Genomic DNA, 22,443 nt, shown 5'->3' on the forward strand with positions numbered 1-22,443 from the left:
AAAGTTTATTTCCTACCCGCCAAAATTTTTTTTTTAATTAATGCTTGTTTATTTTTGACACAGAGAGAGAGAGACAGAGCATGAGCGGGCTCATGCCCCAGGAGGGGCAGAGAGACAGGGAGACACAGAATCCAAAGCAGGCTCCAGGCTCTGAGCTGTCAGCACAGAGCCCAACGCGGGGCTCGAACTCACAGATCGCGAGATCATGACCTGAGCCGAAGTCGGACACTCAACCAACTGAGCCACCCAGGCGCCCCTACCCACCAAAATTTTTAAATGAACAAACAGCAAATGCTAGTATTATACAAGACCCAAATTATTTCCACTAGACTCAGTCACCTCCCATCAAAATACAAAAAAACAAAGGTTAAGTACCTTTGTTTTCCTGTTTAGCACAATGACACGGTTGAATGCCAAGCAGTGTAAATGGCTGTATTTTTAATATTCCTGTTATTTGTTGACGTGGAACCATTTATTAAATACAGAAAGGTTTTTGTCACATTTTAATCACTACCCCGTGTTTGGTTTACAAGCTGGCAGTCCCCCTCCCCCCCCCCCCCACACCTCTAGCTTTACCTCTCAAATCTTTTATAGGAAACAACACAAGTTTTTAAGGCATCAGAAATTTCTTGTTGAAGTCCACCTGGGTGGCCCAGCCGGTTACGCATCTGACTCTTGATCTCAGCTCAGGTCTTGATCTCAGGGTCATGGGTTCAAGCCCCACACTGGGCTCCATTGCTGTTTTAATTCGTAAAAGTAGTGATCTTCATTCCACTCAAGATTTCAAGGCTCACACAGTCAAATGTTGCCTTAAGAGTTATTTACTCGTGTGTTTATATAGCAGCCTCTGTATAGCAGGCACGGTGTTAGATGCAGCGGGAGGTAGACACAAGTTCACAGTGCTCCTGCAGAAGTGGGAAGGAGGTGCCTCAGGAGCACCTCTGAGAACGAGCCAGAGAGTCTGCCAAGGCTTCAGTGGCACAGATCGGAACACCTCCTTCCCAAAGAGCTGTGGATCACGTCCACCGCTCCCAAAAGCTAAGCCCAAAAAGTTCCTGTTGGCATTTGCACCACATAAAGCACCCGGTACTTCTGGCATCATCTGCTTTCTGGGCTATGAGATCCAGCTGGCTTTCTAGGGGACTGGAAACTTTTATTTTACGATCCCCTTTGTAGATCTCAACTCCGCCAGCTATTTCCTCAGGCAGGGCAGCCTCCTGATCAATGTGGACATCAACATCTCTTTCTGGCAGCGATTCTGTACATAGGAATCGCTTTCTGCACTGCGGCCTTTACCGGAGGGAAATCCTGTTTCCTGCAGCGAACGATCATTCGGAGCGCCGACAATTGGTAAAAACCTGGAGGACCGGGCCATCCAGGATCACCCGGTGCCTGGTTGTATCCTTTACCACTTTGCCGAGTCTCTGTTTTGCTCCATTCAGCAGGTCTGTAATTAGGTCACCTCTCACTCTGAGGACTTTGAGCCTAGCTTGATTCATTAAATTAGACATCTGAATTTTCGTCTGCTGCTCAGTCTGCTTTTCTTTCTTCTCACAGTAGTCCATCCTTTTCAGTCTTTGGGTTTGCGCAAGACGACCTTTCTCAATGTTGAGCTCTTCCTTTGCATCAGTTTCTTCTGCTTTCTCATCAGCTTCTTGTTCAATAAAAGCCATCACATGCTTAATCTGCTTCTGCACATCAGCATCACTGAGGGCCACTGGCTGGAGAAGAGGTTAGAAGGAGGCGGTGGAAGGAAGGGATAAATGGTTTTAATTTTGGATAACAAACGTAATCGGTCCTTCTTGGGAAAATGCCACAAACTGTCAGTGCTGGAATGCCACCTGACCGTGGCTCCCAGATGGGGTCCCTCTCTGCTGCTGTCCTCTGGTCGGTGCACAGCCCCGATTGCTCCATTCAACCCGCTAGCATGCGTCTCGGTCATACTCAGCAGAGATAGGGTGTGATTGCCAGGAGTGACTTTCCTGAGACCGATTTCAACCCACGTCCATTTTGCCAACTCCGTCCAAAGCAGCATACAGAGGGCCGGGTTGGTTGGCAATGTGTTTCTGAGGCATTCCTGTGCTGCTCTGGCACCCTGGGGACTTTCTCACTCCCCTGCTCCTTTCTCTGCCTCTGCTGTATCCTGAAGTGTTTTTCTTCCAGCTCAAGTCAAATGGTTGACATTTATAAAGTAAAGATTCTAGGAGGGATACCCTACATAATTCAGGGCCAGCAGTGGATGAAATCCCTTGTGTCTTGGTGGGGGATCTGACGCCCAGCGGTAGAGCAGACAGAACCGGCCCCCAGGAGAAGGCAGGCTTCAGAGGCAATCTTAGATTTCTTCGCAAAGAAGAAATTCTGCTTCCAAGTGGACTGGAAACGTGATTGATTATTGCTATGGGTTGAATTGTGTCCCCTCCTCGCCCGACAAAAAAAGATATGTTGAAGTCTTAACCCTCAGTATCTCAAAATGTGACCTTCTTTAAAAATAGGGTCCTTGCAGGTGTAATTAACTGCGTTAAGATGAAGTCATACCAGAGAAGGATTGGCCCTTAATGCAATATGACCGGTGCCCTTATAAAAGGTGGGAAATTTGTGCACAGACACACAGGGAGAAAGCCACGTGATGATGGACGTAGAGACTGGAGTCATGCTGTCAGAAGCCAAGGAACACGTGGGGCCACCAGAAGCTGGAAGATGCAAGGAAGGATCCTTCCCTCTGCTTCAGAGAAGGCACAGCCCTGCCTACACATTGACTGCAGACTTCTGGCCTCCAGAACTATGAGAGAATAGATTTCTGTTGTTTTAAGCCGCCCGGTTTGTGTTACTTTGTCACGGCAGCCGTAGGAAACTAATGTAAGAGTTAACTGAAAATTAACAAACTCCAAATGCCAACATTACACAAGAGCACTACAAGAAATAAAAAAGCTGTGGGGACAGCGGGGAGACCTGCATGGCTCAGTAGATTAAGCGTCCAACTTCAGCTCAGGTCATGATTTCATGGCTCATGAGTTCGAGTCCCAGGGCTCTGGGCTGACAGCTCAGAGCCTTGAGCCTGTTTTAGATTCTGTGTCTCCCTCGCTCTCTGCTCCTCCCCCACTCACGCTGTGTCTCTCTCTGTCTCTGAAAAATGAATAAACCTTAAAAATAATTTTTAAAAAAATCTGGGGGGTAGGGGGTGTTCATAAGCTAGCGTCACGCTATCCTTGTATTTCTTATTCTAGGGAAATGTTAAGAATATACTACTTTGCCACTTTTCTTCACTGGGCCTATTTACCAATTCAGATGGGAAAATGGACTTTTGCAGTTGTGGGGTCACCTGAGCCTTTGCTCCAAACTCTGGGAACCAAAAAGGACTCGTGTAGAGTCTGAGGGGCTTTGGTTTTCCTAAGAAATAAAACTTGAGCTAAACCGAACCATACAACAGATCAAGTCTGACACGCTTATAGAGAACATGGCTCTCTATCACGGCATAAAATTGCTGAATGACAAACTCAAGCCGTGATTTTTCTCAGTGGATTTTTTCACTTTGTCTTGCAGGTGGGTGATGGGTGACAGTGGCAGAACAGGTTCTACAGAAATGTCTGGCATCCCTTGTTCCCAAGCTTTGAAGCCTCTGCCAAATACATAGAGACGTCACATTTAACATCCTGTTACAAAGGCATAGAATGAGTGGGTGTGAGCTAAGGATTTTGCGCCGGACTGGCACACGGGTAGGCACCCAGAAAATGGGAGCCACTGTTCTTTCTTCATGAAAGATATATAATCTCAATTTTATAAGAGGCAGAATCGTTGCCGAAATTCACCAAACTCTTTAACCGTGCCTATAATCTGCAATTCTACTGCCTGAATAATAAAGTTTTGGTGTATCTTTTTGTTTCAGGGATCAACGAATGGGGATGAAAATGCTATCAATCTGAGCTCCCAATGCTTCAAGGAGACACCTAAAGAAGAGGAGAGTTAAGTTTTTCTGTCCCACTGCCTCCCAGAGGTGGTAGTTGACCAACCCTGCAGAACACAGATGGGAAAGATGTCCCATACTCTTACCCTCTAAGTGGAAGATTGGAAAAGAATATCGAGAGAGGGAAAAGAAGTGGATACATACGAGCTATGGGTGTAAAGGTAAAAACAGAGCAAGGGAGATAGGAAAACTGACAGCTCTATACTCTTCAAAATACATATATATGTATATATATGTATATATATATATATGTATATATATATATAGTTTATATATAGTTTATATATATATAGTTTATATGTATATAGTTTATATATATAGTTTATATGTATATAGTTTATAGTTTATATATATATAGTTTATATATATATATAGTTTATATATATATATAGTTTATATATATATATATAGTTAGTCACTTTTATTTTCAAGTGAAGTGACCTGATATTTTTTCCATTTCACTTTAAATTTTAGGGGCGCCTGGGTGGCTCAGTCAGTTGAGTGACCGACTTCAGCTCAGGTCATGATCTCACAGCTCATGAGTTTGAGCCCCGCATCGGTCTCTGTGCTGACAGCTCAGAGCCCAGAGCCTGCTTCTGATTCTGTGTCTCCCTCTCTTTCTGCCCCTAACCCACTCACATTCTGTCTCTGTCTCTCTCAAAAATAAATAAACATTAAAAAAACCGTGTAATTTTATTGTTGTATACAGAAAGCAACACTAAAAATCTAGGGGACTATAAGTTGACAGTGAGATCACCCGAACGGGTGAAGGAAAGTCTGAAGAGGTTGGCAGACCTAAGGGGTACTGAGCTGGCTGGAACCAAAGGCATCACACCTCAGCTTGATCCCTGTCAGATCTCTGAGTCATCTATGGAATCTTTTTCTTTTTTAATTCATTTTTTAAAAATTTTAACTCCAATACACTTAACCTACAGTGTTATATTAGTTTCAGGTGTAAAATGCAGGCTCCAAGAATTCTCTACGTGACTCTCTGCTCATCTGGGAGGTGTACCCTGAATCCCTTTCACTTATTTCGTCTCTTTTTTCTTTGCTTGTTTTGTTCCTTAAATTCTGCCTGTGAGTGAAGTCATATGGTATTTGTCTTTCTCTGACTGATTATTTCACCTAGCATTTTACTCTCTGGCTCCATCCACGTTATTGCGAGTGGCAAGGTTTCATTCTTTTTTTGGTTGAATAATATTCCCTTATGTATATATGCCACCTCGTCTTTATCCATTCATTTATCAGTGGTCACTTGGGCTGCTTCCGTAATTTGGGACTTGTAAATAATGTTGCTATAAACATAGGGGTGTGTGTAGCCTTTTGAATTAGTGTTTTTGTATTTTTTGCTCAATACCCAGCAATGCAATACTGGATTATTGGGTACCTCTATTTTTTAACATTTTGAGAAATCTCCATACCATTTTCCACAGCGGCTGCACCAGTTTGCATTCCCAACAAGAGTGCAAGAGGGTTCTTTTTTCTCCACATCTTCACCAACACTTGGTTTTTCTTTGTGTTTTTTATTTTATTATTTTTTTAATGTTTATTTTTGAGAGAGAGAGAGAGAGAGAGAGCGAGAGAGCAGGGAAGGGGCAGAGAGAGAGGGAAACACAGAATCTGAAGCAGGCTCCGGGCTCTGAGCTGTCAGCACAGAGCCCAACACGGGGCTCAAACCCACCAACCTCAAGATCGTGACCTGAGTTGCAGTTGGACGCTTAACCGACTGAGCCACCCAGACGCCCCCATATTTTTTTATTTTAGCCATTCTGACAGGTGTGAGGTGATAGCTCACTATAGTTTGGCTTGCATTTCCCTAATGATGAATGATGTTGAGCATATAGAATCTTTTTTTTTTTTAACCTCCAAAGTCTCCAAAGGCAAATTTACCCACACCCACATCTCAAGCCCTGGCCGTCTTCCTTCACCAACACCCCAGCGTCGAGTCCCCATCTTAACTCTTGGACGTGGCTTTCACCATTCACCCAGACGCCAGGCTAAGCATCACCCTCACCCTTCCCCCACCACATTAATTTTGCTTTTCTCTTCTCCAGTACGATCGCTTCTGTCCCAAGTCTGACACCTATCACCTGCAGCATTACAAAATCAGCCTCCTAGCCAGTCTCCCTGCCATGTTCCCTCTGTCCTGCTGGAGAGATGGCTCAAAACCAAGTCAGGCATTCCCTTTCCAGCCGCGGTACTTTTCTTGCCTGCAGAATGAAGACTACGCCCCTCAGATGGCAGCTTCTTTCAGAAGACACCTTAGCTGCTGCTGCTCATGAGATCACACGTGCACACATTCACACCAACACATACTCACTGATTCTCAAGAACCACTCCATGGTCTTGGGCCTGCCGGTTCCTCTGCCTGACACCCTTTCCCCTTTACCTGCCCGAAGTCTCATCTTCCAAGGACCGGTTCACCGTGTGTCCTCTCACTGGCTTCCCTCAGGCCACCCCCTGCCCCCTCCCCTCTAGGAAGGGGGCTCACGGCCCTGCGTGACAGGTAGGCATTGTTCCTCCTGAGGACCCCACGCGGTACCAGACAGAATCAGTGTGTGCGCCTTGGGATGGTGGTGGCCTGGGGTGGATTATGCCACTAAAGAAAGTCCAAGAAACAAGAGAACATCGTTTTCAAGTGACAAGCACGGAAGCAAACAAAATGAATAAGGAAAGAGTCACTGAAATGAGAAGAAAGAAGTATGTGGGACAATGGGCACATACGTTCAGCTCACCAAATGAGACGAGATGGTGTCACGTCCTTCATTGTTTTCAAGTGGCTTGACATGACATTCTGTCCAATTTGACTTTAAGCACTGGAATAGTACAACATATCCTTTAAAAAAAAAAAAAGAGCCATTTATTTCCATATTCACCAGGAACTGGTAATTGGTCCGGTGCTCAGAAAAGAACCTGATTCCCTTGATACGGCCAACAGTTCAACTTCTGAATGAGGATGTGGGTTGAGTAAAAATAAAAACAATGTTTGATACATTTTTTCCTTTTATCTGCAGGAATAAACAGATTAGCTAGACTATAGATTGGAATTTTAAAACTCCCAGGAAACACATTTCCTTAGTTACATATCTAGACAATGAGAAACCCTTGACACTGGGCCACATTCCAAACAGTGATGTTCAGACGCACTGCAAGGAAGTTCAAGGGCATGCTTTGATGACAAAGAGGAATGTGCTGAAGCAGATAGGGGGCGAATTTATAAGATTCTCCTCTTCTGCCCGGAAAGAAATCCATCTGTTCATTTCCCAAGGGCACATCATCTCCAAAAGTCATGCTGGGAATTATGTTCACGTGTCCCTTAGGACAAAGTTAATCAGCAGTGAAATTTATGTCTTATTGAAGAGAGAACAGCAGAAAAGAGACCAAGTGTAAATCCTGAACCCCTAACAAAATATTACAAGAGTTGTCCTTTTAACTTTACAGGCCCTGGCTGGAACTTTTTGCCAAAGGGATGGTGAAGAGGTAGCTGCAAGTAGGATTCTTCGGGGGAAGTCAATCCAAAGTGGGTTGGAAGAACGAGGCCCGCAACAAGCAGGTAATAGCCCCAGTTTGTTCTCATCTCTCTCTATCCATGCCCTGGGCAATCCCTTCCCACACTCACTCTGGCCTTGGCCGTGTGACTTGACAAAAGCGAGCAGAGACTTGCAGAGTACTGGTGCATTAGAGCGGCCCCCTCTTGCTGCCGGAACCCCAGAACCACACACAAAGTGCCGCCGGCAGCCTCCAAGATGCCGAGAGACCCTAAGGCCAGGCCAGGCTGTGTGGACACCTCAGCTGCCCCAGCAGCCCCCAGCCCCCATGTCAGAGGGTAAGGCCAGCAGAAGCGTCACCCAGCCAAGCCACAGAATGAAGAGAAATAGTAAGTTATTGTTGTAAGCCATGGATTCTTGATATACCCTTTATGCAGCCAAGGCCCACTGATTCAGTACTTTCAGGCTTGAAGATAGAAATCATGCTGTACGTAAGTGCGGATTAGTCATAATTCAATTATATGTGAATGGAAAACACATTGTCAGATTCTCTAAAGTCTACAAATGGATTTTAAAGTAGCCAAATCTCTCACCAGGATGTCATTTCTTACCAATGTCCTCCCTTACTTTTACCTGCCTTATCATGCAGTTCAAAATTCAAATACTTTATAGGTCTCCCTTAAGGAACTTCCTCTTCTCCTAACCATTTATAGATAAGAACTCTTGCCTCCAGGAGGTGAGTTTTATTGCCCCCACGATAAGCAATAAGCAACGTTTTACAGGCGATGTGACTAACAAGTGGCACAGCCGGGGCTTCTAAATCCTGTGTCATTGCTTCCCCTGGGAATCTTCCAGCTGACCAATCCCCCAGTCAGCCCCCTCTCAAAGGGATCAGTGCGTGTTCCCCCAGCCAAAGTGGGGGCACCTTTTCCAGTTAATTAAGACTGTTATTTACCACACAGCCAGAAGCCATTCAGAATATCGTGATGAGTATTGTTCATGAATTACATGCACTCTAGTAAAATCAAATGCCCAAGAAATTTTAAATACATTTAAATCAAAACACAAACAACATGTGGCTGGGGTTTGATAATAGCATAGGGCATCAACTGACCATCTTTCTAACGATCATGCAGAAAGATTCCAATTCTGATAGGGTCATTTTCTTTTGATTCACTGCCTTCCTCATTCTACCGACTGTATCTCATGTATCCTCAACAAAGTGCTATTCCCATTTAGAATTTACATTTGTAGTCTCCAATTATATAGCAACATTCTACTTTAGAAATGCTCTATTACATTTTCAGTGACCAAGAAAAAATATTTTTATTATTATTTTTAAATTTTTTTAAAAAACATTCATTTTAGAGAGATCTTGAGCAGGGAGAGGCAGAGACAGAAGGAGACACAGAATCTGAAGCAGGCTCTAGGCTCTGAGCTGTCAACACAGAGCCCAATGTGGGGCTCAAACCTTCGAGCCATGAGATCGTGACCTGAGCCAAAGTCAGACACTTAACCTAGTGAGCCACCCAGGTGCCCTGAGAAAAAATATTTTTAATCAGCTTTAGAGTTCTGTATCAAAATTAGCCTGAAGCAACTTCTAAGATTTTTTATGTAACTCCTTCTGCAAAACTAACTGAATTTTAAAAGTGTCTACGTTTTCAACACTTGCATTTGACTTACAGAATGTCTAACTCAAGTTTAAAGACAAATGGAGCAGGGGCTAAGGATTTGGGTTATCGTTAATGCTACATTGGTTTGTGGACTGGACACACTTTTTTTTAAATGTTTATTTATTTTTGAGAGAGAGAGAGAGAGAGAGTGTGAGCAGGGGAGGGGCAGAGAGAGAAGGAGACACAGAATCCGAAGCAGGCTCCAGGCTCTGAGCTGTCAGCACGGAGCCCGACGCGGGGCTCGAACTCACGAGCTGCAAGATCATGACCCCAACTGAAGTCGGACGCTCAACCGACTGAGCCACCCAGGAGCCCCTAAACACACTTGTTTTAATGCCACTGTCTCATGTGTTGGCTCTTGACCTTATATTCCGTAGCTGGAATTAGAGAGATAGATATACCTAGAGAACTAGATGCACCTAAATGCCGCCTTTTGTTTCGAGTCACTACCACGTCATCACTGTGAGCACACTACTTCCTCTCTGTTACGCTCTGGAGACTTACAGGTTCCCTTCTTTATTATATTTTTGAAATGCTAGGGAAGGAGTATCATGGGGTTCAATCTCTACAATCACCCAGATACAGATGAATCTAGTCTCATTGATGTTAATAAAAAATACTATTTTAAACTGCCTAGTATATGTTACATATATTATGAAGGTTCGTTAACTCATTCATCTTTATAACACTCCGGTTGAGTAGGAGCTAATCGCTCCATTTTATACTTGGAGAAAAAAGTTAAGACCCTGAGAGCCGAATGTGCCCAAAGGCAAACAAAGCATGGCCGAGCCAGGCTTACACTCACGTCTGTTCAGTGTCAGAGCTGGCACTGACTGTCTTCACTCTATAGGTCTGAAAGTCGCTTCTCCTCTCCACACCTCTGAATCCACATCAGGAAAATAAGAAGATTGGAGCCCACCTTCTCATGGCCCTTCCAGCCCCAACAAGTGTTTCTTTGGACACACCATGGTAGGCTCATCCATTTCCCCCTTGTTGGGTTTTGTCCGGGTCAAGAACTGAAGTGTACCTGCTCTGTTGTTAACATCATGTGTTGTTATTGATCCAGGTGAACCAAAAAGCTGATAAAATGCCTGACCGATGGCATCCAACTTCACAGACAACTGACAAGTTTTACAAGTTTAACAGGTTCTGTTTTGAATGGCTTCTACCAAATGGAGGTGGAGGAGAATGTTGGCCTGATGGGAAAATGAACTTTTTCTCAAAAGCTCATGCTCAGAAATTGTTCTGTGTTACGGCATTCATTTTCTAGCTCCTGGGCTAACCAAATCCCATGCAACCCAGAGGTGAGCAATACACATTTCTGCACCTTTCTCAACGATGTGCATATGAAATCACTATCCACATGTCAGTGATACATAACCTCTCTGTTCCTCATACTCAAGTTGCCTCAGTGAAATTCACCCCATCTCCGTCTGTTGATGTGAAACATAACTGTGAAAAGGAGCAAGATAGGACACAGAACTTTCCAGGGCGGTCTAGAGTGTTTTCTCCTTTTAGCAATGAGTGGCAGAGAACAGAAATACAGACAAGAGAGTTTGCCAAATTTATTAACTTTTACTTTATGCATATAAATTGAATCCTATGGAATGGGGCAACAGTTCCTTTTAAAGCACTATAGCTTTGATATCTTTAGGCTAAAACTTCCCCTTGAATCTAGGGGCGCCTGGGTGCCCCGGTCGGTTGAGCTTCCAACTTCGGCTCAGGTCATGATCTCATGGTTTGTGGGTCTAAGCCCCACGTCGGGCTCTGTGCTGACACTTCGGAGCCTGGAGCTTGCTTCAGATTCTGTGTCTCCTTCTCTCTCTGCCCCTCCCCTGCTCACAGTCTGCCTCTCTGTCTCTCAAAAATGAATAAATGTTAAAAAAAAGATTTAAAAAAAAATTTTTTTTAAACTTCCCCTTTAATTTAAACTTCCTAATTGAAGCTTAATGTCTAGCAGTATACAGTTTTTGCCTGTTACTGGGTTTAAGGGATTTCCCACACGTATTTAGACATAAAATAATATGGTAAACAAAACATTGAGTCATTCATAGACTTGTACTATCTGCTTAGCAACCATAAGAAAGTGTATTCAGAGATCCAGGAAGAAAAGGAGAGAATGTGTTTCTTACTATTTGTAAGCATACAACATTGACTACAGTTACAGCCATGATATTATTAAAAATGACCTTCCAAAAGAAGAAATAATGTAAAAATAGGAAAATGGGATATAAGGTCATCTGTTTACCAATCTACACTATAGTTACCAAATATATTCTGGAAGTTCAAAGTGAAGTTCGAATGTAAATTTTGAGGCTCATGACTGATTTAAGTGTTGAATTTTGCCCTTGCTGTTTGTCACTATGTAAAGAGTGCTTCTATATCATGCATAAACATGAAAAACACTTGGAAATATAGAAAAATAGCACCCAATTTTCTTCCTGAAATAAGTGCATATCATTTCTTGTGTGTGCATTTCTGGGAACAACTAAACGTCACGTCACAATAGAATTCAGCTTTATTTTTCATCTAAGAGTAGGTCTAGTTGTGGCCATTTTAAAAGATGGTGCATTCACAATTATGGAAGAGATGTGTGTGTCAGAAGAATACGCAACTTGACTTTGAAAGTCCGAAAAATGGAGAAACTTAACTGACTGTAAACTTGCAAAAGTTGAGTTTTTCAAATTGGGTTGGGGTGCCTGGGTGGCTCAGTTGGTTGAGCGTCCAACTCTTGGTTTCTGCTTAGGTCATGACCTCATGGTTCATGGGTTCTAGCCTCTTGTTGGGCTTTGTGCTGGCAGTTGGAGCCTGCCTGGGGTCCTTTCTCTCCCTTGCTCTGCCTCTCTCCTGCTTGTGCCCTCTCTCAAAATAAATAAGTAAACTTTTTTAAACTCTAAAAAATAAAATAAATAAAATAAAGTCTACAGAAAGGAAAAATTGAAAATGGATAAAATCTCAAAGAAAATAAAAAGCAATAGTAAATCACACCTCTTCAAGAACAGTTAATATTTTAGTGTATCTCCTTCTACTGTTTTCCAATACACGTATATATCTTTTCAACCTAATTGGTTTCATATTGCAATTTGATTTTATAATGTGTTTATTATAAAGGGTACTACAGTGGACATCCTTATAGCTACATCTTCCCACATCCTTAGTTTATTTCCTTGAAGCAAATACCTAGAATGTTAATTGATAAATCATTGAGACAGCACATATCTAAGTCTTTAAAAAAACAAACTGCAACATCACCTCTGCAAAAATTCACTGTTTACTTTCCCTCCGGTAATGACTTTTTCCCCAACTCTAGCCAAGATTGGGTAGTATTTTTCCCCTTAACATTTCCAGTTCAAGAAGAGAAAACTGGGGACACCTGGGTGGCTCAGTTGGTTAAGCATCTGACTTCAGCTCAGGTCATGGTCTCAAGGTTCTTGAGTTCGAGCCCCACGTCAGGCTCTGTGCCAACAGCTCAGAGCCTGGAGCCTGCTTCAGATTCTGTGTCTCCCTCTCTCTCTCTGCCCCTCTCCTGCTCATTCTCTGTCTCTCTCTCCTTCAAAATAAACATTAAAAAAATTTTTTAAAAAAAGAAGAGAAAACTGGCTTACCCATGTTTGGTTTTGGATTTATGTGAATAAAAGAGTCATTTAATTGATCACTTTTTAATTCTTATTTTATTTTATTTTTTATAGAAAGACAGAAAGTGTGAATGGGGGAGAGGGGCAGAGAGAGAGAATCCTGAGCACTCCACACTCAGCGCAGAGATCGATGCCACAACCATGAGATCATGACCTGGAGTCGAAATCAAGAGTCAGACGCCCAAACGACTGAGCCATTCAGGTGCCCCTAACTGAACACTTTTGACTATACTTATAGGTGTTTATTTACTTCTATGACTGTGCATTTTCTTTGCCCAGTTTTCACAGGGGTATTAAGTGTTCCTATTGACTTGCCATATAGACGTAAAATATCGACTACTCTTCTGCTACAAAAACTGAAAAAAAATGTGTCCAAATTTAGAGGCATTACTAAAGTTAAAATGTTAAGCTTCCATACAGTTAAGTCTGCCAAGCCTTTTCTCTATAATTGCCATCTTTGATGTTTTGCTTAGAAAGCCTTTGCACAGCCTATACATCTAACCCCCTCTCTACTTCCTTCCACTTCTTTCAGAATTCCTTTTTGTATGTAACAATATCGTCCACCTAAACTTGTTTTCCTTGGTTCTCTATGTATTTTGTGATGCAGACATATGTTTTTTTTCTTCTCCCAAAATTCAGGGGTTGCCACAACACAACTGAATTTTCATGCCTTTCTCTATCAGTTGAAATTCCACCTTATCAAATTATAAGTTTATATATAAGTAGGATCTGTGTTTTTACTATATTTTATACTTTATTTAAAAAAATTTTTAATGCTTCTTTATTTTGAGAGAGACATGGAGTGAAAGTGGGTGAGGCGCAGAGAGAGAAGGAGACACAGAATCCAAAGCAGGCTCTAGGCTCCGAGATGTCAGCACAGAGCCCGACGTGGGGCTCGAACTCACAGACTGTGAGATCATGACCTGAGCTAAAGTCAGACACTTAACGGACTGAACCACACAGGCACCCCTTGACTATTTTTATTAATCCGTCTTCATATTCTAGTACTACATTCACACTTGAATTATTAATTAGACCTTTATAGCACATTTAATAGCCAGCATGCATGCACTTTACATTTTGCTCTTTCAGAAATGTCTTAATGTATTTCATTCATGTATATTTCCAAATGAGCTTTGCATTTACCTATTCAGTCTTAGCATGACTTTTTATTGGATTTGCACAGAATCTTTACATGAATTTGGAAAGCATTACTATCATTATAGTTCTCGGTTTTTCCATTTAGGAGTTTGCCATGGTTGTGATGCAGCATAAATTTTTGCACATGCACACACACATGTGTGCACACATACATGAACTTGTAAATAAGAAAATACCCAATCTCAAAATGAAAACTATGTCAAAGACCTACAGGAATCTAGTCCATGGCATGGCAAATATGTTTGCTCTGCAGTAGACAGGAATGGACAGGGTTGAAGAGAAGCAGGCTGTGTAAGATAGCGAATGGCAACTGGGTCCTGGGAACACCCCACCCATACCATGCAGCCTTATCTTTGTAAAGCAGCATCCTAATGCTAAGCCAAGAAAGGTTTGGAGCCCTCAGAAGATAAAACTTAAGCAAGCTCTTTTTCCTATGTGGCATGATACCCCAGAATGCCTTCTGATACATATGAGAGGGATGGAAAATAGATTCATGCTTTTGTTTGTTTTTGTGAGAGAGAGCATGAGTAGGGGAGGGGCAGAGAGAAAGGGAGAGACAGAATCCCAAGCAGACTCCACGCCCAGCAGGGGTGCAAACGTGGGGCTTGATCTTACGACCATGATATCATGACCTGAGCCAAAATCAAAAGTCAGACACTTAACCATCTGAGCCACTCAGGGCCTCCAATTCTTGCTTTAGGTAGGCAGTCACCATACAGAGTGAAATATGATAGATTAGAAGTGATATACCATCATAGGAGCCTTATTCACAAAAGCCAAAATGTGGACACAACCCAAATGTCTATTGACAGGTGACTAGATACACAAAAGGTGGCATACACATACAATGAAATATTAACTCAGCTTTTAAAAAGAAAGAAAACTCTGGAGGCACCTGGGTGACTCCATCAGTTAAGCATCTGTCTCTTTACTTCCACTCTCCTTGTGATCTGGCGGTTCATGAGATCAAGCCCCAAATCAAGCCCTGCTTGGGATTCTCTCTCTCTGCCCCTCCCCCACTCACGCTCACTCACACTCTCTCTGCCCCCCCCCAAATAAATAAATAAAGTTGTAAAAATCAACAAAAAGAAAGAAAATCCTGATGGATGAACCTTGAGGACATTATGCTAAGAGAAATAAGTCAGTTATGAAAAGACAAATAGTGTGGAATTCCTAAGGTGCACAGAGTAGTCAATTCACAGATTTTTTTTTAAGTGATGAATGCTGTAACCTCCATATGTGTTATAGTGTGGGAATTTTATGAAACTTCTTTCATCTATGTAGTACACATTTATTGAGTACCTACTGTGAGCTAGGCAGTATCCTAGGTGCTGAGATACAGCCACGGACAAGTGTAGCGAGGTTCCTAGTGTTTGGATCCTCCAATGCGATGGGAGAAACACAGACTATAAACGGGTCAATACATAATTAATTTGAAAAGTTTTGGTAGTGATAAGTTCCACAAAGAAAACAAATCTGGGTGATGTGATACTGAGCTGACTGGGCACCACTTTAAATTAGACACCAAAAGTTATATATTTTTTACAACTTTGGGCACAAAGGCTAGAAAAATCACTGTCGGGCTAGTTGCCAACAAGGTAAGCTGATGCTAATATCAAAGGGACCCAGTTCAGCTCAGGCTGTTTTAATGCTGTTTTACAATACAGAATGATTATAATTTAATTTTTGATCAGTTATTTTTTATTCTATAACCTACTGAAGTGGATTGGCCGTTGAAAGACTAGTGAGAGTGTTTAGGGCCTTCGTCTGTGGGAGTAAAGTATAAGGACCTTGTATAGGGACTCTGAGGACACCTCTGGGAACCTCTTGGCCTGCTGAAGTCTGTAACGTGACTTCCAAGATAAGGCACTGCGGAAGACTAGGATTTTGTACTAGGTGTTATCTGTGAGCCACTCTGTGAAGGCCGACAGAACACCTAGCCTTAGTCCCTTTAGAATTAATGGCTGGGAACTGACTATTCATCTGGAAACCTAGGGCACTGTAAATAGAGTCTTGTCTTACCATAGGGCCCGTCTTCAGAAAAGAAAGCTATTATAGGGTCTGGGGATCAGCTTACACTGACAGGTACTAATCTTAGCAATAATTCATTCCATGCCACGATTCGTGCTTTGTGTCTCACTCAGCCTTACGGTGAACTTTGGAGCCCACAGAACAAAGAGCTCAGGTCTATAATCAGATACTACACTAAGTGCTATCATTTCTTTCTCTTATTATCATAGAGAGTTACCCCCACAGGGCTCCACTTCATCGTCCTAAATATCTGGAGCTATCCTATATTTCCTTGTTTTCTATGCTGAGGATTAGTAAGCATTCAAGCAACAAACCAGCAAATTTCTTTACGGAGATGCATTGACAACCTGTTTTGGCCAGACAGTCATCTGTAAGAGCAGTCTGTGGATAAGATGTCTAAGAATGCAGGACAGAAGGAGATACAATTGATTTGTGAAGTGGATACGGTAGCCAGGCTCTAAGATGGATTTCAGGGCAGAACAGAACAAGAGGAAAATGACCCCTGCCCTCAAAGAATTTACAACCTAGCTAGACAACCAGGTGATTCAAGTAATGAGGAATTGTGGCAGGTGCTATAATAGAAAAGGGTGTATGGCAGGACCCAATAGGAAAAGTTAACTCAATCCAGGAGACTGAGAAGCCCTCCCAGGAAAAATAGCATTTAAGCAAAGGTCTGAAGGGTACCTTGGGGTTGGGAAAGGGCAGGCAGGACTCTAGGAAAAGAAAACAGAAGAGGCAAAGATCTTGGGACAAAAGGGAACACAATGCTTTGGAAAAGAATGGGGTAAAAATCCAGTTTTGGGGGGTAATGGTGTGAGAAGGAGATAGGGAGAAGGGAGATGGGTAGGAGTGGGTAGCTGGGGCTGCATTGTAGATGGCATTAAAAGCAGTTAATTTAGGCACAAGATTCAGCTTTGAAGGCCGGTGTGGCTAAGAGAAAGGGAGAGAGGAAGCACGGGTGTAGGAAACGAGTTAGAAGCCAGTTTAAGGGAAGATGGGAGAACGTCACAGGCTTAGGTAGAGGCAGTGGGGAAGGCGGAGGAATGGAAGGGCAGGAGACAGATATAGGAGGCAGAACATACCGACTCTGGCCCTCCCAGGTCACACAGCCTGGACTTCATTCAATCCACACAGGAATCTACATGAGAAGGTGAGTCAGATCCCATAAAGTCTTTATGAAGTCTCTTTGCTGTCCTATACAACAAAAAGTTAGGTTCCAAGGTAAAGGCAAACTGTGAAATGCATTCAAAAGAAAAAATATCCTCTCAGAGCTGAAAAGGATTTCAATTGTGGTTTTTGTTTTTTGTTTTCTTTTTGGCTGCACTGGCTTTGTGCCCTATACTTCCCTAAGCCTAAGAACTCCGTGGGGCTTGTAAACACAAATGTCATCACATTACCCAGAGGAGTCCCATTCAGTGGGAATCTGTGTTCTCCCTAAGTGATGGCCCCAGGTGATCTTTAGTTCAGACAAATTAGGGAGCTGCTGGGCCATGGGAGACATGCTGATATTCTCTTGTATGTGGTCTTTATTATTGGACTCCACTTACACAAAACTCTAGAAAATGCAAACCAATCTATAGAGACAGAAAGCAGATCAGTGGTTGTCTGGAAATAGGGGTGGCAGGTGGAGATGCAAGGGAGGAGTACCAAGGGCAGAAAGAAACTTCTGTAGGTAGTGGATAGGTTTGCCATCTTGATTAGGGTGATGGTTTCACAGGTGTGTGTACATGTTGAAATCAAGGCTGGGGCAATATTCTTGCAGGTATTGGGTGTCCTGATTCCAACACCTGTATCTGGAGGGGCAAGGATGCCTTGTTGGTATATCTAGCCGACCCACAAATCTCAGACAGGAATGATTTTACCAGTGAAAGAGTATTAGTAACAGGAACTATGTTCATCATCAAAGTCTCTGATTGGAGACTGGAGACAAACATAGGTAAATAGCTGAAGACAGCTGAAGTGTGTATATTCTGGAGTGTGACTTTGACTCAAGGCTCTCTAATGTCATCTAATCACCGTTAGAGCAACTTAGAAGGTGGGAGCAATCAAACTGTGCATCAAAGGATGAATGGATAAACCAAATGGGGCATATGGATACAGTGCGATATTATTTAGCCATACAAAGGAAGGAAATTCTGGTACGTGCTACGACATGGATGAATCGTAAGGACATTATCCTAAGTGAAATGGGCCAATCATAAATACTATATGATTTCACTCATATGAAGTGTCTCTCGTACTCAAATTCACAGGGACAGAAAGTGGGATGGTGGTTGCCAGGGCTGGAAGCCTGAGGACCGGTGGTGGGATGGGGAGTTTTCGGCCGATGGGTAGAGTTTCAGTGTGGGAAGATGAAAAAGTTCAAGAGATGGTTGGTGGTGAGAGCAACATAACAGTCTGAATGAGCTTAATGCCGACGGGCCGTGTACTTAAAAATGGTTAAGATGGTAAATTCCATGCCATGTGTATTTTACCACAACTTAAAAAATACTTTAAGTTTATTTATTTTGAGAGAGAGAGATCAGAGGGGAGCAAAGAGAGAGGGAGAGAGAGAACCCCACGCAGGCTCCTCGCTGTCAGTGCAGAGCCTGACGAGGGGCTCAATCTCATCAACCAGGAGATCACAACCTGAGCCAAACAAGCATCAGCTGCTTAACCGACAGAGCCATCCAGGTGCCCCTAAAAAAATTTTTTAAGACATGAGACGTGATTCCTTTCCCTGGTATTATCCACTCTAGAATGTTCAAAATTGTTTCAAATCAACACTTAACTTTGATTTTTAGAAGTATGTGGTTTTAATTTTAACCAAGTATAAAGGTAGTGCACTTCCATTGAAAGAAATAGGGGAACTGAGAAAAATATTAAGAAGAATTTTTAGTAAAATGTAAGATCATGACTCTCACACAAATATAAAATGAACAGGTGTCAAAGATGTTGTTTATTATTAGTAAGAGAAGAAGTATGTTACATTGACAGGTAAACAGCTAACATGAATTTACAAATTGGTCAGTATCGACTAGGCAATAATCACTTAGGTTCTACTGACACAAACTTACTTGCATTAGGATCCTGTGGTAGATACAACTGAAAAGTGTGCTAGACAGGACATCCAGTAGCACCCTTCCCTTGTTTGGTCTCTTCAAAATCTTCCACGGGGCTAAAACAACAACAACAACATCATCATCATCATCATCATCATCATCATCATCATCATCATCATCATCATCCTTTGGAAACCCTCATCCCAGGAAAACACTCCCTTTGATTCTTTTGAGTCAAACTTAAACCGGAGCATGAAGCTTTTACGAAGCACACTGAGCAAGTGTTATTAAGCAAATGAAGTGCCTTCCCGGACGCCCTACTCGACCAGACCCTCCGTGCGCACCTGCCGGCGCATCTCCCAAAAGGCAGGGAGCGATGGCGCCGCCCACTCGGCCTCGAGCGCCCGAAAGGCAACGGCTCAAAACTTGGAGCTGACACCGGACCCCGCCGGGAGCGGAGCGGAGCGGGGAGAGGCTGGCTGCGCAGGGCCCTCGGGCGGGAACGGGAGAGACTCTGGCGAACCCAGATCAGCCGCGAACGAGGGCAGCGGCGCGGCCACCGAGCCTGGTGGGGCCGTCCGGGCGGCGCCGCCTCTTCCCTCCCCCGCGCTAGGCCGGCGGGGCCGCGGAGCCGCGCGAGGAGCAGGGGCGGGGCGACCTTTGCTCCGTCCCCGGAGACTGCGGGGCGGGGTGTCGGCGCCGCCCGGAGCCGGCCGCGCGCGAGGTTCCCCTCCGCCTCCCGCTCGCACCCCCTCCGCCCCTCCCACCGGGACCTGCTTGGCCGCGGCGGCCGCCTCCGGGCGTCCGCACCTCGGCCCTCGGTTTCGGTCAGACCCGCCCGCCAGCTGGTTTCGATTGGGGACGGGAGGCCGGAGCGGCCGGGACGCGCGGAGGGAAGCAGAAGCGAGCCGCGGAGTGGGGACGGTCCGGCGCCGGAGACAAAGGGCGCACGGGAAGGAGCCGGGCGCCCGCGCTCACTTCGGGGGCCGGAGCCGGGGGCGCAGGGGCGGCCAAGGAGGCAGGTGCGGGCCCCGGGATGCGGACGCCGGTGGTGATGACGCTGGGCATGGTGCTCGCGCCCTGCGGGCTGCTGCTCAACCTGACGGCCACGCTGGCGCCCGGCTGGAGGCTGGTGAAGGGCTTCCTCAACCAGCCCGTGGACTTGGAGCTGTACCAGGGCCTGTGGGACATATGCCGCGAGCAGACCAGCCGCGAGCGCCAGTGTGGCCAGCCCGACGTGTGGGGCTACTTCGAGGCCGAGCTCGTGCTCGTGGCGCGGGGACTCATGGTCACGTCGCTGGCCGCCACGGCCCTGGGGCTGCTGCTGGCGTCGCTCGGCGTGCGCTGCTGGCAGGAGCGGCCGCGCTTCGCGCTGGCCGGCCTCTCGGGCGTGGTGCTCTTCGCCGCCGGCCTCCTCAGCCTCATCCCGGTCTCCTGGTACAACCACTTCTTGGAGGACCGCACCGTCCTACCCGCCGACGCCAGCCCGGTCACGGTGCACGTCAGCTACAGCCTGGTGCTGGGCTACCTGGGCAGCTGCCTGCTGCTGCTGGGCGGCTTCTCGCTGGCGCTCAGCTTCGCGCCCTGGTGCGAGGAGCGCTGCCGCGGCTGCCGCAAGGCGCCCCCTGGCAGCCCGCGCCGCGGCAGCATCAGCACCGTGCACGTCGACTGGCCAGAGCCCGCGCTCGCGCCCGCCATCAAGTACTACAGCGACGGCCAGCACCTGCCGCGGCCCGCCGACCTCGGCGCCGCCCGCAAGCCCAGGGTCGGCTTCCCCATGCCGCGGCCTCGGCCCAGCGCCTACACCAACCCGGTGGACGTGCTCCGCGGGGAGAGGGCCGACACCCCCGACGCCTCCTTGCCGAGCACCGGGTGCTGCCAAGGCTCGCTGCCCTGCGACTCCGACCTGTAGATGGCGGCCCCCCTACCTGCTCTGGCCAGGCTCTGCCCGGACAGAGGACTCGCTCCACCACGTCCAGCCTTGAACTTGTCTGTTACCTTGTAGCCGGAAACACCTGGCTCAGAGTCTGAACCCGGACACGTTCCTGTAACCGGTTTGGAGGGTGATGTTCCTTTCTTGTGGCCAAACTAGACTCCTTGCACAATTAGTTCAGGGTTTGTTTGGTTTTCTTTTTGTAGAGTTTAGTCTTCCTCTCCGAGGGATCAGGGTCCTCATATGGAGTGACGCGTTTTTCATACTTTAAGCTGAAGGAGATATAGAAAGGGTGCTTTTGTCTCGTGTTGACGTGGGACAATAAAACGTCAAAATCAGCAAACAGAGGCCCCAAAACCCTGTTTTAACACCTGGAAATACCAGTCAACCTTACATCAATATAATTTTTTTTCTGCTGTATATAATTTATTCTTATGCAAATTCTCAAGAGACCAATACACTGGCTATGTTTGAACGAAGCTCTTAAAATAAATGTAGAGCCATGCAAATACCGGCATTTTTTGTGGGTTTCATGGAATAACTTGTTTAACTCATATTTCCATTTCTTCAAGTATGCATAGGATTTGTCTTTATTACTTTTTTTTTTTTTTTTGGTGGTCACTGCAGAGTTTCTGTATTAGAAGCCAGGTGGGATTGAACAGACTAACCTTATATTGCTCTATTCCTTGGCTACCTCACCCTGGACTTAGAGGACCATAAATTAAATATTTGGTACCAAGTGGAACCTGTTAATCACAGCGGATTAAGGAACATGGGCATAGATCTCTTATTTATGAATAAAAGCTGAAAACGAGTTTCAGTATATTCCCTCAAGCTGTTTTGTCTCCAGTACAACCTTTAGGAGTTTAATCATTCATTGCTAACAATTTCCTGGCTGCTTAAGCACTGTTTCTGAAATCTAGCACTCAGATCTTTGCCCCTGTTAGCATAGGATTACTAAAAGGAGCCAACCCCCCCCCCCCCCCCCCACCACACACACACTAAATCCCTGATTGCTTTATTTTCAGGTTTGGGCTGGTTTCTGGGCAAAGCCAGGTCTATTGTTGAAAAAACTAGAAGCACCAGTTTCCGACACAAAGTGAGCCTAGAAATCTTTTCCTCTTGTAACAGCGGTGCCTAAAATCACAGGTAGGCTGCTAAGTGTTCCATGAGGGAGACTAAATCTCCAACAGGGCCGGCTCTCATTTCAAGCTGTTGATTTAAGGGTGCCTTTTACTGAGCCGAATCTCATCTTTAAAACTTACCCTTGGCATCCAATTCAGAGGTAGGAATGTTCAGTTCAGTAGTGAACTGGTAACAGAGAACTGTACCGTAAGTAACTAAACGGCACCTGCTGCTTATTAGCAGTGGAAAGGATAATATAAATTCGCTTCCTTTGCCATTTTGTACCAGAATCACCTGTTTTTTGAGATCAAACCTTAAAGTGCAGGCGTATCATTTGGTGACCTCTTTCAAATGCAAATTCTCATTGAGTAGGTCTGGAGTGAGGCCTGGAACTG

General features: G+C 44.8%; 1 protein-coding gene and 1 pseudogene across 1 annotated transcript; one reads left to right on the forward strand and one right to left on the reverse strand.

Annotated features, from left to right (window-relative positions):
* Positions 1-565: 565 nt before the first annotated feature.
* LOC125164123 (V-type proton ATPase subunit E 1-like) lies at positions 566-19,677 on the reverse strand (annotated as a pseudogene).
* A 212-nt stretch (positions 19,678-19,889) lies between these two features.
* On the forward strand, positions 19,890-21,432 carry CLDN23 (claudin 23). The gene has a single exon (XM_047856625.1). It carries the CDS (start codon positions 20,027-20,029, stop codon positions 20,900-20,902), a length of 876 nt encoding a protein of 291 aa, XP_047712581.1. The 5' UTR covers positions 19,890-20,026; the 3' UTR covers positions 20,903-21,432.
* The last annotated feature ends 1,011 nt before the right edge of the window (positions 21,433-22,443 follow it).

Source organism: Prionailurus viverrinus, chromosome B1 (assembly GCF_022837055.1).
Source record: "Prionailurus viverrinus isolate Anna chromosome B1, UM_Priviv_1.0, whole genome shotgun sequence".
In the NCBI taxonomy this organism is placed as follows: Eukaryota; Metazoa; Chordata; class Mammalia; order Carnivora; family Felidae; genus Prionailurus; species Prionailurus viverrinus.

Excerpts from the sequence above, each read along its gene's own strand:
- CLDN23 (XM_047856625.1), top strand. The coding sequence starts at position 20,027 with ATGCGGACGCCGGTGGTGATGACGCTGGGCATGGTGCTCGCGCCCTGC.